The 14,419-nt window shown below is 44.0% G+C and overlaps 1 protein-coding gene across 17 annotated transcripts in view; it reads right to left on the reverse strand.

Moving 5' to 3' along the window:
* The window catches only part of LOC106613115 (eukaryotic translation initiation factor 4 gamma 1), a 69,542-nt gene extending 55,256 nt beyond the window's left edge, over positions 1 to 14,286 (reverse strand). For 2 of the 17 annotated variants that reach the window (XM_045724719.1, XM_045724706.1), the window contains exons 1-7: positions 14,216 to 14,286; positions 7,741 to 7,822; positions 7,524 to 7,629; positions 7,320 to 7,403; positions 6,874 to 6,906; positions 2,799 to 2,978; positions 2,015 to 2,114 (exon numbers count right to left, since the gene is read on the reverse strand). In XM_045724719.1, coding sequence (XP_045580675.1) covers positions 2,015 to 2,114; positions 2,799 to 2,978; positions 6,874 to 6,906; positions 7,320 to 7,403; positions 7,524 to 7,586 — 460 coding nt within the window. In that variant the 5' untranslated portion in view covers positions 7,587 to 7,629; positions 7,741 to 7,822; positions 14,216 to 14,286. Of the gene's footprint in view, positions 1 to 2,014; positions 2,115 to 2,798; positions 2,979 to 3,250; positions 3,359 to 6,873; positions 6,907 to 7,319; positions 7,404 to 7,523; positions 7,630 to 7,740; positions 7,823 to 12,509; positions 12,778 to 13,886; positions 14,169 to 14,215 lie in introns of those variants that run through there. The other 15 variants (XM_045724713.1, XM_045724714.1, XM_045724711.1 and 12 more) reach the window with 11 other exon arrangements.
* Between the last annotated feature and the right edge of the window lie 133 nt (positions 14,287 to 14,419).

Genomic DNA, 14,419 nt, shown 5'->3' on the forward strand with positions numbered 1-14,419 from the left:
TATGTGTGTCCAAACTTTTGACTGGTACTGCACTCGCTTGCTCGCGCTCTGTATTGATGCCAGAGTTAACCTACTAGTTCACCAACAGAGGGCCCAAACAAAGACTTATCTTATTCACACTGAAAGATGCAATCAGAACACAGCTGTATATGTCCCCCAATTCACTCTGGACTCAAGTCTGGTTAAATAAAATAAATCATGTTGCGGTCTCATCAAGGCTAGACTGTTAGAGAGAGTGTGGTGCTGATGACCAGTGAAGAGGAGGGTCACGTGTCAGACTGACCTAATGACATGTGACACACACATACCCCATGACGAGTCTGATAAAGATGCAACAACGATACGACTTCCTAAAAAAACAACTCCTAAACGGTCAATAATAGACCATACAAACATACCCTACGGTGATGACCGTACCTAAAGCAAGTCTCAGCAGCCCCACTGCAGTCACAATTTGGGCTGTGGTCTTTACATATAGCCTACTAATAAATATGAGATGTATTTTTTATTCAGAATGGCCCACAAAATAAATACGTCTTCAACACGCGACTGCGCAATGACTGGGCTTATAAGAAAAAGTTTCACTGGGCTCTGTAGGCTACGGGCTCTCCAACCCTGTTTCAGGGGTCCGAGACCTATAGGCTACGCTTGGAATTATTTGGCCACTTTAGTTGTGATACCAACCTTATCAAAACATATAGGTCTATGGGCTAGGTTATAGGACACTGACTTCTTGCCTTTTAGACTGCACATGCTGGGATTCATTCACAAGTGATAATATTCTCACCCATCAGACTATTCTCAATTTAATCTGGTCTTTACATGTACAAAATAATGTTTGTGAAATGAGTTGATTTAGACTGGGCCATTATCATGCACCTGTTGGAATAGGAAGGAAAAGATGGTAATAGTACGCACTTGAATAGCCAATGGAGGAAGCTTCTCCCCTGCTTCATTTTCATGCCACCTATGAAGAGATGGCTAAAGCTGCACAACATGTGATCCTATTCCACTCAAACTCAATGCCAGGGCTCTCAAGTGTTTGGCTTGATTTTCAATTGCATTGATGTCAGAGTGATTAGAGGGACATTATGAACTGGGTGGTTTGAGCCATGAATTCTGATTGGCTGACAGCCGTGGTATATTTAAGCAATAAGGCCCAAGGGAGTGTGGTATATGGCCAATAAACCACGGCTAAGGGCTGTTCTTATGCACGACGCAACGCAGAGAGCCTGGACACAGCCCTTAGCCATGGTATATTGGCCATATATCACAAACCCCCGAGGTGCCTTATTGCTATTACCAATGTAATTAGAGCAGTATAAATACATGTCATACCTGTTAGCCAATCAGCATTCAGGGCTTATCTTTGAAAGACAGGGTCCTGAAAAAGGGACGTTTCCTTTTTTGCTGAGTTTATATCCACACACAAACAACTCCCCCCCAGGTCTCAAAACCTTATTTACAATCAGCCATCTTGTTAAGCATGTTGGAGCAATACATGTCAACATTTTCTAAAGTAGACACCATAAATGGACTGCTCTGACCAGGTCACTGCTGAACTGTACAGACTAAGACCCTACATAGCTCACAGGCTTGTGAGCAGGGTCACCAAGCTTGTTTTCAGGACAACCAGTGAGCTTTCTGTAGCCCCTGTTCAGGTGAACACATATCACTAGAGGGCAGTCAAACTCTGCATCACCAGCCCAGAGGCCTTCGTCCTGGACAACCTGAACAGGGAAATTAGGGAATTTGGAAGAGAGTACACTGTTGGGAATAACTTATTTGTGCCGAAATAAGTAACAGGTTTGGAATTTGACCTGTGTATCAGGGTTGAATTCAATTTCTCTTCAATTCAGTCAATTGAAATTCTGTTGAAAATACATTTAAATGAATCTCAGGAATTGATATCCCTGTTTTCAGTGTGTCCAGGAGAGAGCGGTGTTAAGCTGCGGCCTGCGTTGTTGGGTAAAGGTGGGTATCGACAGGCGAGGCCCCAAACAGAGCCTCTTACCATAAGTACCATATTCAGCTGGGCTGGTGCCTGGGTAGAAGCCTGGGGTGCCCGGCGGGACCGGGTACTGCTGGGGGGTGGCCACGTACGTTGACCGGTACTGAGGGAGAGAGACATGTCAGAATGGTTTAGATATAAGACCTAAACGTACATTGTAGAGTGTTCCCCAAGCCCAGAGGATTCAAGGCAAGCTAAAGCTCAACTACAGAACAACAACGAGTAGGATGGAAAAGGTGTTAAGACAGATAACTCATTCAACACACCTCAACCTTTCTTTGTCCCACACACACTTTAGTGTGGTTTTGATGGCCAACCAGCTGTGGCAGGCCTACCTCTCCTAACGTCTAACATACACCTCTCCCTCAAACACACAGTAACACCCATCCTGCTCTCTCTGTGGTGTTTTAATCACTGCACAATCAGGAAGGAACTGGAGGGTCAGCTGATCACCTGGCCATGGGGGGGGGGGGCTTTTGTCCCAGAACTGGCTCCATAGAGCAGAGGCCAGACTCAGCAGAATTTGTCTGACTCAGGTCACCAGGGGGAGGCAGGCCTCCCTTACAGACAGGGAGGGGGAACTGCATTGTTAGTTGCTACCAGGCCTACTTCCAAATAGCATTTATTTTCTTCCCAAATACCATAGCGGCACTTGATTGAGCTTGCCTGGCGCAAAGGAACCAATGGAACATTCCCAAAAGGTATAGTGAATGTCTGAGTAAAGAGAATGAGAGTGGCCCCTAGTAAAGATGGAGAACCCTGTAGGAAGGGGTGGGGTTGTGTTTACCTGTCCGGGTATGAAGTAGGCGGGGCCTTGTTGGTTGGGGAAGGGGATCTGCTGTGAGGGGATCATCATCATCATCTGTTGGCCTGGCTGGTAGACATGTGTGGGCGCCACGGGCCTTGGCGTGCTGCTGGGGGGCATCCGGGGGGCATTGCTGGGCAGACTGGGACGGCTGTAGTACGACTGAAGAGAGGAAGAGAAGATGAGGCAGTAGGAGAGAAGAGAGGGGCAAGTTATGGAAGTGTCACATGTCCATAAGTCTCCTCTTTTGTAAAAATGTTGAACAATAAAATTCAACCCAACTTTAAAAAGGGCTATTATATTTCCCCTTGCCAGTTAATACTAAAACTATTTCAACGAGCTGTTCAGGCACTTTAACAGCCTGTTCATAAAGGCAGAACCCAAACTGCTAAAAAAACTAATATTACTAGAATGTTCTGTGTTGCTTCATTTACATTGCGATGAGACTCTTCAAGCAAAACGGAAGCCAAAAGAATGACGACAGGACCACAGGCAGGAACAACTAGACAGACCTCTTTTCCAGGAGTCTAAGCGTTACCTGCAGTGACCTGAATCCTCCCTTCAGCAGCACATCACCCAGACACCACGTGAACACACACACGCAAGCGAGAGAGGGGGGGGAGTGAGAGGGGAGGGAGAGAGAGGTGGAACAAGAGGGAGTGAGAGCGGCAGTCAGTTAAGTTGACAGAAAGCAGAGAACCTTCCCCTCCCCCCACCATACACCACGTGAACACACACACACACACACACACACACACACACACACACACGCAAGAGAGAGGAGGAAAGGGAGTGAGAGCGGCAGTCAGTTAAGTTGACAGAAAGCAGAGCCTACCACCACCACCCAGCAGTGAATTAACAAGCAGCATGCAAAAATGCAGAACACATCCTAGTCCATTAAAGATGCAGGTGTGTGCGTAACTGTCCATGTGCAAAGCTAACATAGAGCACGGAGTCTGTGTGTGCGTGTCAGGGTTTCCGTTAGGAAAATGTGGCTCCGGACATTTGACCGGAAACATTTTAATGAAATTAAAAATCTCATTTCGATTACGGTAATTCATGTTAACAGAACATGCAAGTCGAGAATGCAATGATGTGCGGTCCTTCTTACCGAATTCTGATGTGCACTTTGAACTTGGCAGAATAACTGTCCACAAGTAACGAACAGCAAAATCACGAGCCTATGTCAATCTACTACAGAAGAAAAAGTAGCCTATTCAAAACGGACTCGGGACAGTTGTGGGCGATAGATCATAAATTCATACAGCCAGTAGGCCTAGGCTACGGAATTAGAAATAAATGGGTCTGAAGCAACAGATCAGAATGTACCGCTTAAAAATGTTGATAAACATTTCTTCACATTATAAGCGCAGCAATGAGCACAGGGCAACACGCGAAGGTTCGTTCCATAATGCAATTAGTGGGAAAACAGTTGTCAAAAGGGCACTACACATGCAAGCAGTTTCACATGAAAGATGAAAATCTCCATTAGAAAGTTTGAAATCTCTCAAGGGCTACTCTGAAGCAAGGTAAGACATGCCTCAATATAGCCAACAAAAATATAAACATGTAAAGTGTTGGTCCCATGTTTCATGAGCTGAAATAAAAGATCCCAGACATTTTACATACGCACAAAAAGCTTAATTCTCTTCAATTTGGCGCATAAATGTGTTCACATCCCTGTTAGTGATCATTTCTCCTGTGCCAAGATAATCCATCCACCTGACAGATGTGGCATATCAAGAAACTGATTAAACAGCATGATCATGACACAGGTGCACCATTGGCCCGGGGACAATAAAAGGCCACTAAAATGTGCAGTTGTCACAGCACAATGCCACAGATGTCTCAAATTGCATGTTGACTGCAGGAATGCCCACCAGAGCTGTTGCCAGAGAACTGAATGCTAATTTCTCTACCTTAAGCCACCTCCAACATCGTTTCAGAGAACTTGGCAGTTCATCCAACCGGCCTCACAACCGCAGACCACGTGTAACCACGCCAGCCCAAGAGGATGGCTGATGTTTTACATGCCCGTAAACAATTGTGCTATTTTGCAACTTATTTTTTTACATAGTGTTCCTCCTACCGTCTCTTATGAACGAAAATAACTTCTGGACATCAGAACTGGGATGACTCACCACGAACTGGAATAAGCCATTTCCTTTAACGAGTCGGACGAGTAAGATATACAGCTCTCCCGGGACACTACAGTGAAAATGGTTAATTTTTTAAAGCAAGGCCCTGAATTTTCTGCACTATGTAATGATATGGGCAGCGACCATGTAACGCTTTTACAACATACAGAAGTGCGCCGGTTATCAAGGGGCAAAGCTTCTTTTTTTTAAATTGAGAGACGAGCTTAAAGTTCTTCACTGACCATAATTTTCACTTTGCATGATGACGAGTTTCTCACACGACTGGCCTATCTGTGTGATGTTTTTTCTCACCTGAATGATCTGAATCTAGGATTACAGGGACTCTCCGCAACTATATTCAATGTGCGGGACAAAATTTGAGGCTAAGAAGTTGGAGCTCTGTTCTGTCTGCATTAACAAGGACAACACAGAGGTCTTTCCATCATTGTATGATTTTTTGTGTGCCAGTGAAGTCAAGCTTACGGACAATGTCACATGTGACATAGCGAAGCACCTGAGTGAGTTGGGTGCGCAATTATGCAGGTACTTTCCCGAAACGGACGACACAAACAACTGGATTCGTTATCCCTTTCATGCCCTGCCTCCAGTACTACTTACCGTTATCTGAACAAGAGAGCCTCAACGAAATTGAAACAAGCGGTTCTGTGAAAATGTAATTTAATCAGAAGCCACTGCCAGATTTCTGGATAGGGCTGCGCTCAGAGTGTCCTGCCTTGGCAAATTGTGCTGTTAAGACACTGATGCCCTTTGCAACCACGTACCTATGTGAGAGTGGATTCTCGGCCCTCACTAGCATGAAAACTAAATACAGGCACAGACTGTGTGTGGAAAATGATTTAAGACTGAGACTCTCTCCAATACAACCCAACATTGCAGAGTTATGTGCATCCTTTCAAGCACACCCTTCACCCTTTCAAATACCCGTCATTATCCTGTGGTGAGCTATATTTTCTATTTAACTAGGCAAGTCAGTTAAGAACAAATTCTTATTTTACAACGACGGCCTAGTTGTTCAGGGGCAGAATGACAGATTTTTACCTTGTCAGCTCGGGGATTCGATCTAGCAACCTTTAGCTTACCGGCCCAACTCTCTAACCACTAGGCTACCTGCCGCCCCTATTCACAATTGTCGATGAACAAGTAAGGTTTTATATGTAAGATGGTTAAATAAAGAGCAAAATTAGTGATTATTATTATTATTATATTATTATTTGTGCCCTGGTTCTATAAGAGCTCTTTGTCACTTCCCATGAGCCAGGTTGTGACAAACTCACTCACTCTTATGTTTAATAAATGTATTGTATAGTGTGTGGCAGGTTTACAATGATGGCAAAAAACAACATTTGAGAGTGTGCTGACCCTGGTGCTAGAAGGGGTACGCAGCTGGAGGTTGAATGTTTGAAGAGGTACGGGACTATAAAAAGTTTGGGAACCACTGCCCTAGACCCACTCACTCCAATTTGCATACTGCCCCAACAGATCCACAGATGACACAATCTAAATTCTGGAAAATAACCTATAGCACGAAAAGCATGACCAGTCAAATATATTTCCATCAATGAATAGGCAAAAAGGCATTACATTCTTCTCCTGGACAACTAACTGGCCAGAGCCAATTTAATTTATTGTTGTTTCTGCCATTACCAGCTAACGGAAACCCTGGTGTGTGTGAACATAAGTTCCCAATGAATGCGGTCCTCAGAGACAAGACATCCCAGAATACTTTCTGAATAGGATTCTACAGCAGATTCGATCTCTTAGTCTCGCATATTAAACATGAGTAGGTTTTAGAACATTCAGTGCTCAGAAACCGTTCAGGAAGACAGGAAATGCAAGTGAAGAGAACTCCACACTGCCCATAATTCCAACCCAGCCCACCCAAATCAGACTGTTAGTACCTGTTGGTGTAAAGCACGGGGCACGGGGGCGAACTAGAAAAGGAGGGCAAGACAGGTCACAGGTCAGAGGTTAAACCCACATAGGACACCAGCTGGAGAGCAGCGGATACAACCTTACTCCATAACCACACACAGATAGGAAGGCAGGGAGCAGGGATTAACAAGAGGATTCAGAACACAATACAAGTCTCATCTGAGATCTGACATACTGATTTTGCCTTCCAGCAGTAACGTTGACAGGTAGGAACATACACACACTGGGCGCTAAAACAGTATGAGATGGAATCAACAGGAGAGCTTAGTTGTAGGAAAGAGTGAGAGTTGGCATGTAGCATAATCTACATTCCTACCAATGGATTAAGATACTGCACTACGGAGAAGCATCTGACTGCTGAAATAATAAGTAATGTCAAGAGGTGAAGCTGTGGGGTGACGGACATGTGTACCTGTCGGGGCTGTGGCGCTGGGTTCATTTGTGGAGGTGGGGTGGCAAAGACAACAGAGGGGGGCTGTCCAGGAGGGAAGGTGGGCTGTGAAAGGGAGAGGAAAAGAGGAAATGAGGGGAGAGACCATGATCAACAATATGGTTACTGTTTGAAGCTCCGATCTTGTGGTTTGTCCAATCTAAACAGACAGTCGATTCCCCTTACTAGCTGGAGTCCGGGGGAGGGGGCAGGGTGGGGTCGCGTTATAGACTGTGGTGCTTTATTCATTTCATGTGGTTCTGCATGGGTGCACTCGGACCTGTACAGAAATCTGAGAGGAGAAATAACAGAGTGGAGGAGGTGAAGAGAAAAATCAGTGATGAACTAGAAGAGAGCGAAAGACCAAGAGAATGGTGTTTAGGCTTTGTTGATCAGCACTCACACTTTGAACCGTGTTTAGTCCCAGGAACGGGAGCAAGGATCTGTGGTGTGCCAACGTAGTGGTGGTCTGTCCTCTGATCAACCTATCAGAGAGAGAGAGGGTGAAAGGTAAGATTGTCATCTCAGTTATGAGTCCAATGGTTTTGTACACAGGGGATACAGTCCTATTCTTCAGGAGACAGGCATATTGTCTAGGGCTGGGAATTGCCAGGACCTCACGATACGACATTTAGGTGCCAATACAAAATTGCGATTCTATATGTACGCTATTGCGATTCGATACTGCGATTTTATTGCAAGTTGATGTTCTAAACATACCTATTGCATACAATATGTCTGCTGCAGAGATGAGAGATTAAGAGAAAATGAGTTTAGTCATGGAAATAAATAAAGTGTTGAAAACATGTTGGCTCACTATTTAAAAAGGAGAACAAGCAATAGGATGAAAAATACCAGCGTTTTGGCACAGGTACAGCAGACTAGAGTTCAAAAATAGGGCTTAGGTGGTGGGTGGGGTGGGGAGTGGCCAATGGAGCGGTCGCTGACCGAACATTTTAGGCCTTCCTGTTGGCCGCAGTCACAAAATATCGCCTTTTTAAAGCTAATTACCTGCAATTCTACACATCTCGCCATGGGGCTGAGAGAACAGTTTCAGTTTTAAAGCAGATTTCCAGCAATTCTACACATTTTGCCATGGCTTATGCTATCTGAGTGACTCAAACATAAAATTGGCCCCATGCCTATGGAGGCCCCAACAACAAAAAATATCTTCTCCATCCTTCCTATTGTCCCGATGGCCCCTGGGTGAAACCCAACATTGTTTACTCCTAAAGTAACAGTAAACGCAGACTGCCCTGCCACACAAAGAGCAATGGGGAAAAGCCCCAAATCATGCTGAGTCCATGTTTTTTTTAAAGGGAAATTACACTTCTGTCAGGTGAAAGATGCCAAAACAGAAAAACTGACTGTTAGAGAAGAAAAGCACAGTAGACAAACCCAGCACATTAAAAAAATTGTGACTGTCGGAACAGCAAACAGACATTTTCCACTGACGCTACCACACCCTGGGGGAGTTGGAAGGGAAATGGCAATGTCTCTAAAAGGAGGTGCTGGTTGATTAAGGTCAGAAACAGAGAGTGAGATTGTGCAGAGTTGACACTCCAGGGCGATAAAGGGCTCTCCACAGTCTATGCAAACGGAGGTCCGTTTACGTCAAGTTCCAGAAATTCAGCCGCACAAATGTACATAGAACTACATAGTGATGCAAACAGACCTACATTGGCTTCTGTTGCATAGACTGCTTTAGAGGGTCTCCCTGTGCTCAACCTGACAGCAAGACAGCCAATGAAAGACTGCTTCACCCTGTGGGGAGAGACCCATGTTTTCCAAAGGGAACCCTGGGACACCCCCTGTAGCAGAGACCTAAAGCTGTTCCCTGAGAAAGGGATGGATGGGGAGCACTTCACATACATGAAGGCTACAGTTGAGTTCCCTGATGAGCGAACAGTGATGACAATAAACAGTACCTTCGGAAAGAATTCAGACCCCTTGACTTTTTACACATTTTGTTACGTTACAGCCTTACTCTAAAATTGATTGAATAGTTTTTTTTTACCTACACACACACAATACAGTGCCTTTGGAAGGTATTCAGACCCCTTGACTTTGTCTAGTTTGTTACGTTACAGCCTTATTCTAAAATGAATTAAATAAAAACAATTTCTCAGCAATCTACACACAATACCCCATAATGACAAAGCAAAAACAGGTTGACATTTTTGCTAATTTATATATATTTAAAAAAAAAAAAGAAATACCACATTTACATAAGTATTCAGACCCTTTACTCAGTACTTTGTTCAAGCACATTTGGCAGCGATTACAGCCTTGAGTCTTCTTCGGTATGTTGCTACAAGATACGCACACCTGTATTTGGGGTGTTTCTCCCATTATTTTCTGCAGATCCTCTCAAGCTTTGTCAGGTTGGATGGGGAGCATTGCTGAACAGCAATTTTCAGGTATCTCCAGAGATGGTCAATCGGGTTCAAGTCCGGGTTCCGGCTGGGCCACTCAAGGACATTGAGACTTCTCCTGAATCATGTCCAATCAATTGAATATAACACAGGTCGACTCGCGTGTGCGAGTGGTGCAAAATAAATGTACACGTTATTCAAACATTGCGCGACAACTGCTCACGAGTGTGTTGTGACGCTCAACGCGCTGCAAGTCCTGCCTCTCAAATCTCCTCATTGGTTTTTAGGAGCATATACCCACGTGGGTGACTGAAAGATGAACTTAAGTCCACACTCCAGTTGGTTGTAGTAATGCACCATAAAGTTGGTTGCCAACTGCCATATAAAGTCCGAAGACGAAAAAGAAGCAGGAGAGATGACGAGAAACAAATTCAATTTACCTTTTTATCTGTGGATTAATTGGTCGGCGGAGGACCTTGTGCATTTCAGGTAAAATAACAACCCAATGTTTATATCCCAGGACAAATTAGTTAGCAATAAGAAGCTAGCCAGCTAAATTGCCATAAATGTTTAATGCTTTTTGACCTGTCCCCAACTTAATATAATTGGTTCAGAGTTTGTTTTGATATTTCAACCTGCATGTCCTGATCGCATCTGGTGTGGGGGGACAAAAATCAACATGCTGCAGAAATGTTTTGGTACCCTTCAACAGATCTGTGCCTCGACACAATACCGTCTCAGCGCTCTACAGACAGTTCCTTTGACCTCATGGCTTGGTATTTGCTCTGACATGCACTGTCAACTGTGGGACCTTATATAGACAGGTGTGTGCCTTTCAAATTATGTCCAATCAATTGAATTTAACACAGGTGGACTCCAGTCAAAACATCTCAAAGATGATCAATGGAAACAGGATGCTCCTGAGCTCAATTTCAAGTCTCATAGCAAAGGGTCTGAATACTTATGTAAATAAGACGTTTTCTAAAAACCTGTTTTCGCATTTCCATTATGGGGTATTGTGTGTAGATTGCTGAGAAATTGTTTTTATTTAATTCATTTTAGAATAAGGCTGTAACGTAACAAAAAGTCAAGGGGTCTGAATACCTTCCAAAGGCACTGTAGCCCATTCACCTACTATTCTGGCAGCATTAACTGTGTGCATATACTAAACCATATATAAACCATATGTATCCTACTCCCACAGCGATAGTGCTGCAGTGCAGAACTGACTAGGCAGGGTAGCCCAAGGGACCAGGGGTTGGAGGGAGATATTTGAAACCCAGCCAAGACCACACCAACCAGGCCCAGTCATCTGAGCTGGCCTGACAGGTAGCAGAGAGAGTAGTGGGATAAGTGTGTGGGGGGGGGTGATTCAAGTTCAACCACCAGTGCAACAGAGACCATGCATAACCCCAACATGACCTAGTGAGGGTGGGAGCACAGAGCTGTCGCCTTAACAAGGCTGATAAAAGTGTTTGTTTGCGTGTGTAACTATGCACTAGTAGTGGATAATTCTAGCTGTGCGTACAGTAGCATCACGGTAAGTTCACAAAATGTTTTGTTATGCAGTCTCAACCCCCAAGAGTGCTTCAGGTAATTACTAAACAGTGGCATTGACATGTTGATTTAGTTGCCAGCCTCCGAGTCGCAGACATTCAGATATAATTTAGCGTATGTGATAGTCGGCTTTAAAGAAACTGTACTGCCTGGATGGACATGCACAAACGCACTAGCTTGCACGACCTTTGAAACGTCTGTTGCTATGAGTTACCATGCTTTAGAGTTTTACAGAATCAGCCAGATCAATAGGCCTATGGCAGTGCCACACAAAAAAATGTATGTCTGATGGAAAGGAAGAAAACAAGACATCACTCGCATCATTTTTCTATGTAAACCATAGCTTAATATATAACAAGCCGTACAGGGGCCAATTGGCTCTGGATTGTTGTGGTCTGTCTTGTCCTAAAATTCTTGCTACAATGACCTCATTCCTATCACTACTCATCAGCCAGATCCCATCCCAGAGAGTATTTCAAATGTGATAAAGAACAACTTTACATCTGTTGGGAAGAATTTAATGACAAACAGTGTTCTCTGTACATTGGATTTGGATTATCAACAACATTCTGATCACAGGTGAGTGATCTCATTTTCTACATCAGGACATCCTAACCCTTTTCACCCAGGACCAGACAGGTGTGTACCCTAAGTGGCACAGTGGTCTAAGGCACTGCATCTCAGTGCAAGAGGCATCACTACAGTCCCTGGTTCAAATCCAGGCTGTATCACACCCGACAATTGGCTAAATGACAATGGTGGCACACTTGGCGGGCTAAAGCAGTTATTGGTTACTGATCATCACACTTCCACTAGTATTATTGTTATATTATTTACAATGACTAACTCAACATGAAAGCCAAAGCTATTCGGAAAAAGGTATTCGGTAGAGGACTAATAATGGCTCACGAGCTACTCTGAATCGGCATCCATTTTGAGCCGAGGTTCTCAGCCAAATTCACTTGTCCGTAAACGCCGTATATCGGCACTCGCTTCTCTAATGCAGATGTTACTACAACAGAAAGACAACCTATCGGACATCCTTGCCAAACAAAACCAGACATTTGAGCGAATGCCAATTGAATTATTTCCTACGCTACGTTATCCTTTTACCATTAATGTACAAGCTACACACCGGTCATTTTTCATTCCCGCACAACATACATAGTTACACATTCACAGGACAACAAAAAAGCAGACCTGACGACTGTCACACAATACACACAGTAATATTGCTAACCACATGCATGTAGGCTACGGATAGTGGATAACTTCCAAACCCTCAGTTCTGCCAAGTCCCGATAACGTGAGACGAAAAGGCGTGTAGGATGGCAACGCTGTGCGGCGCCATGTTGTTCAAACAGCTTTTTCGCTCGTCACTAGTTACCACAGCCACAAAGTCATAAACACCGCCTATTTATACAATTTAACCTAACCACAGCGCTAGCCTTAAATGAAGACCAAAAAGATAACGTGTCTTACATTTTTTTTACGATATAGCCAATTCTGACTTTGTGGCTGTGTTAACTAGCTAGTTGCAACCAGATTTTTCCCAAGCCAACTTGAGTTACCACGTGGTTGGTTTTCAGGCTTTAGCGAGCGCAGTAAGTGTGGCACGGTGCACACGCAGCAGCCGGCTTCTTGTTCTCCTCTATTCTCTTAACGGATTTAGATTCTCTAATTTGCCTGTTTTCAGCTTTGTTTGATTGCCAACTCTTATAACAAACCCTAAAGTGCATATGATTACATGCAGGCTAGCAAGCAAGTAGTTGGTGATGAACGGTCCACTCCGTTCTCTTATATTGAAGCGGATATGTGAACGAAGTTGAGCGTTCCTCAGCTAGCAAGCGGTCTCCCAAATACCGAAAAGATGGAAACTAACGTCTGTGGCAACTACTACCAGTAAACTGATCAGCATCAGTGCCATTTCAACCGTAGGGTAGCATCCTCGTCATGCTGTGTCATCATCTGAACATGACGCAAGGAACGAACTTGCCAATGTGAATCCTACCACACTGGCCATACATAAGCAGTATGTATTCTCAGTTAACTAAGATCCCACAATATCACATCCCTCTGTCAAATTACACACGCCACATAAATATGGGCTATATGCCGCGTTCAAAACAGGGAACTCGGAAATATCCTACTTTGGCGTGTTCAAAACAGGGAACAAAAAAAAGAGCCCCAACTGAGAAAACCCATTTTGAACAGTCATCCAGTCGGACACTTTCTAGGGCTAAGACTTTCCGACCTGAAGAGCATTGGCGTCATGACTTGACCTCTTTTTCCGAGTTCCCAGTTGTCTAGAAAGCACCACATAGCTAGCTAACACCGGTTACAACACAGCCATGCGGACTGGGAAGGCGACAAAACGCTGCATGCATAACCAGCACCAGCTAACTACCGGTACGTCAACTATAGTTCTTTAACTATTGGGTTCAATGTCCATCCCTCAAGAATAAAGTAACATATGGCATAACAAGCAATCATTCACCCACAAACCGAGAAAAGCATAGGACAGTTTCTCATAACGTTAACAAATCCAACTGAAGTTAGCTTGCTACCTCAAATCAATACCAAGCCAGCTAGCGGCTGCATATAGAAGATTTCTTACCATAAATTTGCTAAATGTTGAAGGATATTGGCTAGCTAATAAAGTGATTCAAAATGATGTCGAAACCTTCTGCCTTCGTCAATTCTATTTCGTAAGCTAACGTTTATCACCTCCTAGGACTTAGGAAGGGGGTGTCCTATCCCTTTTGGGGTGGGGGTTGGTCGGGCTAGCAGAGGAAAAATCCGTCTGGAAAAGGAGCGACAACTCTATCCCCCAGATCGATCTACTGGGTTTAAAGTCCATTTAAAAGCGCGGATGAGTGCTGATTGTCAATTCGTTTATCACAGTTCTGAACTAGCGAAGAATATAGTTGAAACCCTAACATTTACCTTTCTCTCCTTCAGTCCGCAGTCGGACGGAATGGACTGTCCCGGAAGCCGGTAGTCAAATTCCGGTTTAATCACAGTCATGTGACAGGGACGCCGGTGTGATTTTAGCTACAAGTTTTAGTTAACGATGAACTGCTGAACCACAAACTAATGTACAGTATTCGTTTAACATTTAACTTATTCATATACACACACACAAAACAA

The sequence above is a fragment of the Salmo salar genome, chromosome ssa09, assembly GCF_905237065.1.
Source record: "Salmo salar chromosome ssa09, Ssal_v3.1, whole genome shotgun sequence".
NCBI classification, from domain to species: Eukaryota; Metazoa; Chordata; class Actinopteri; order Salmoniformes; family Salmonidae; genus Salmo; species Salmo salar.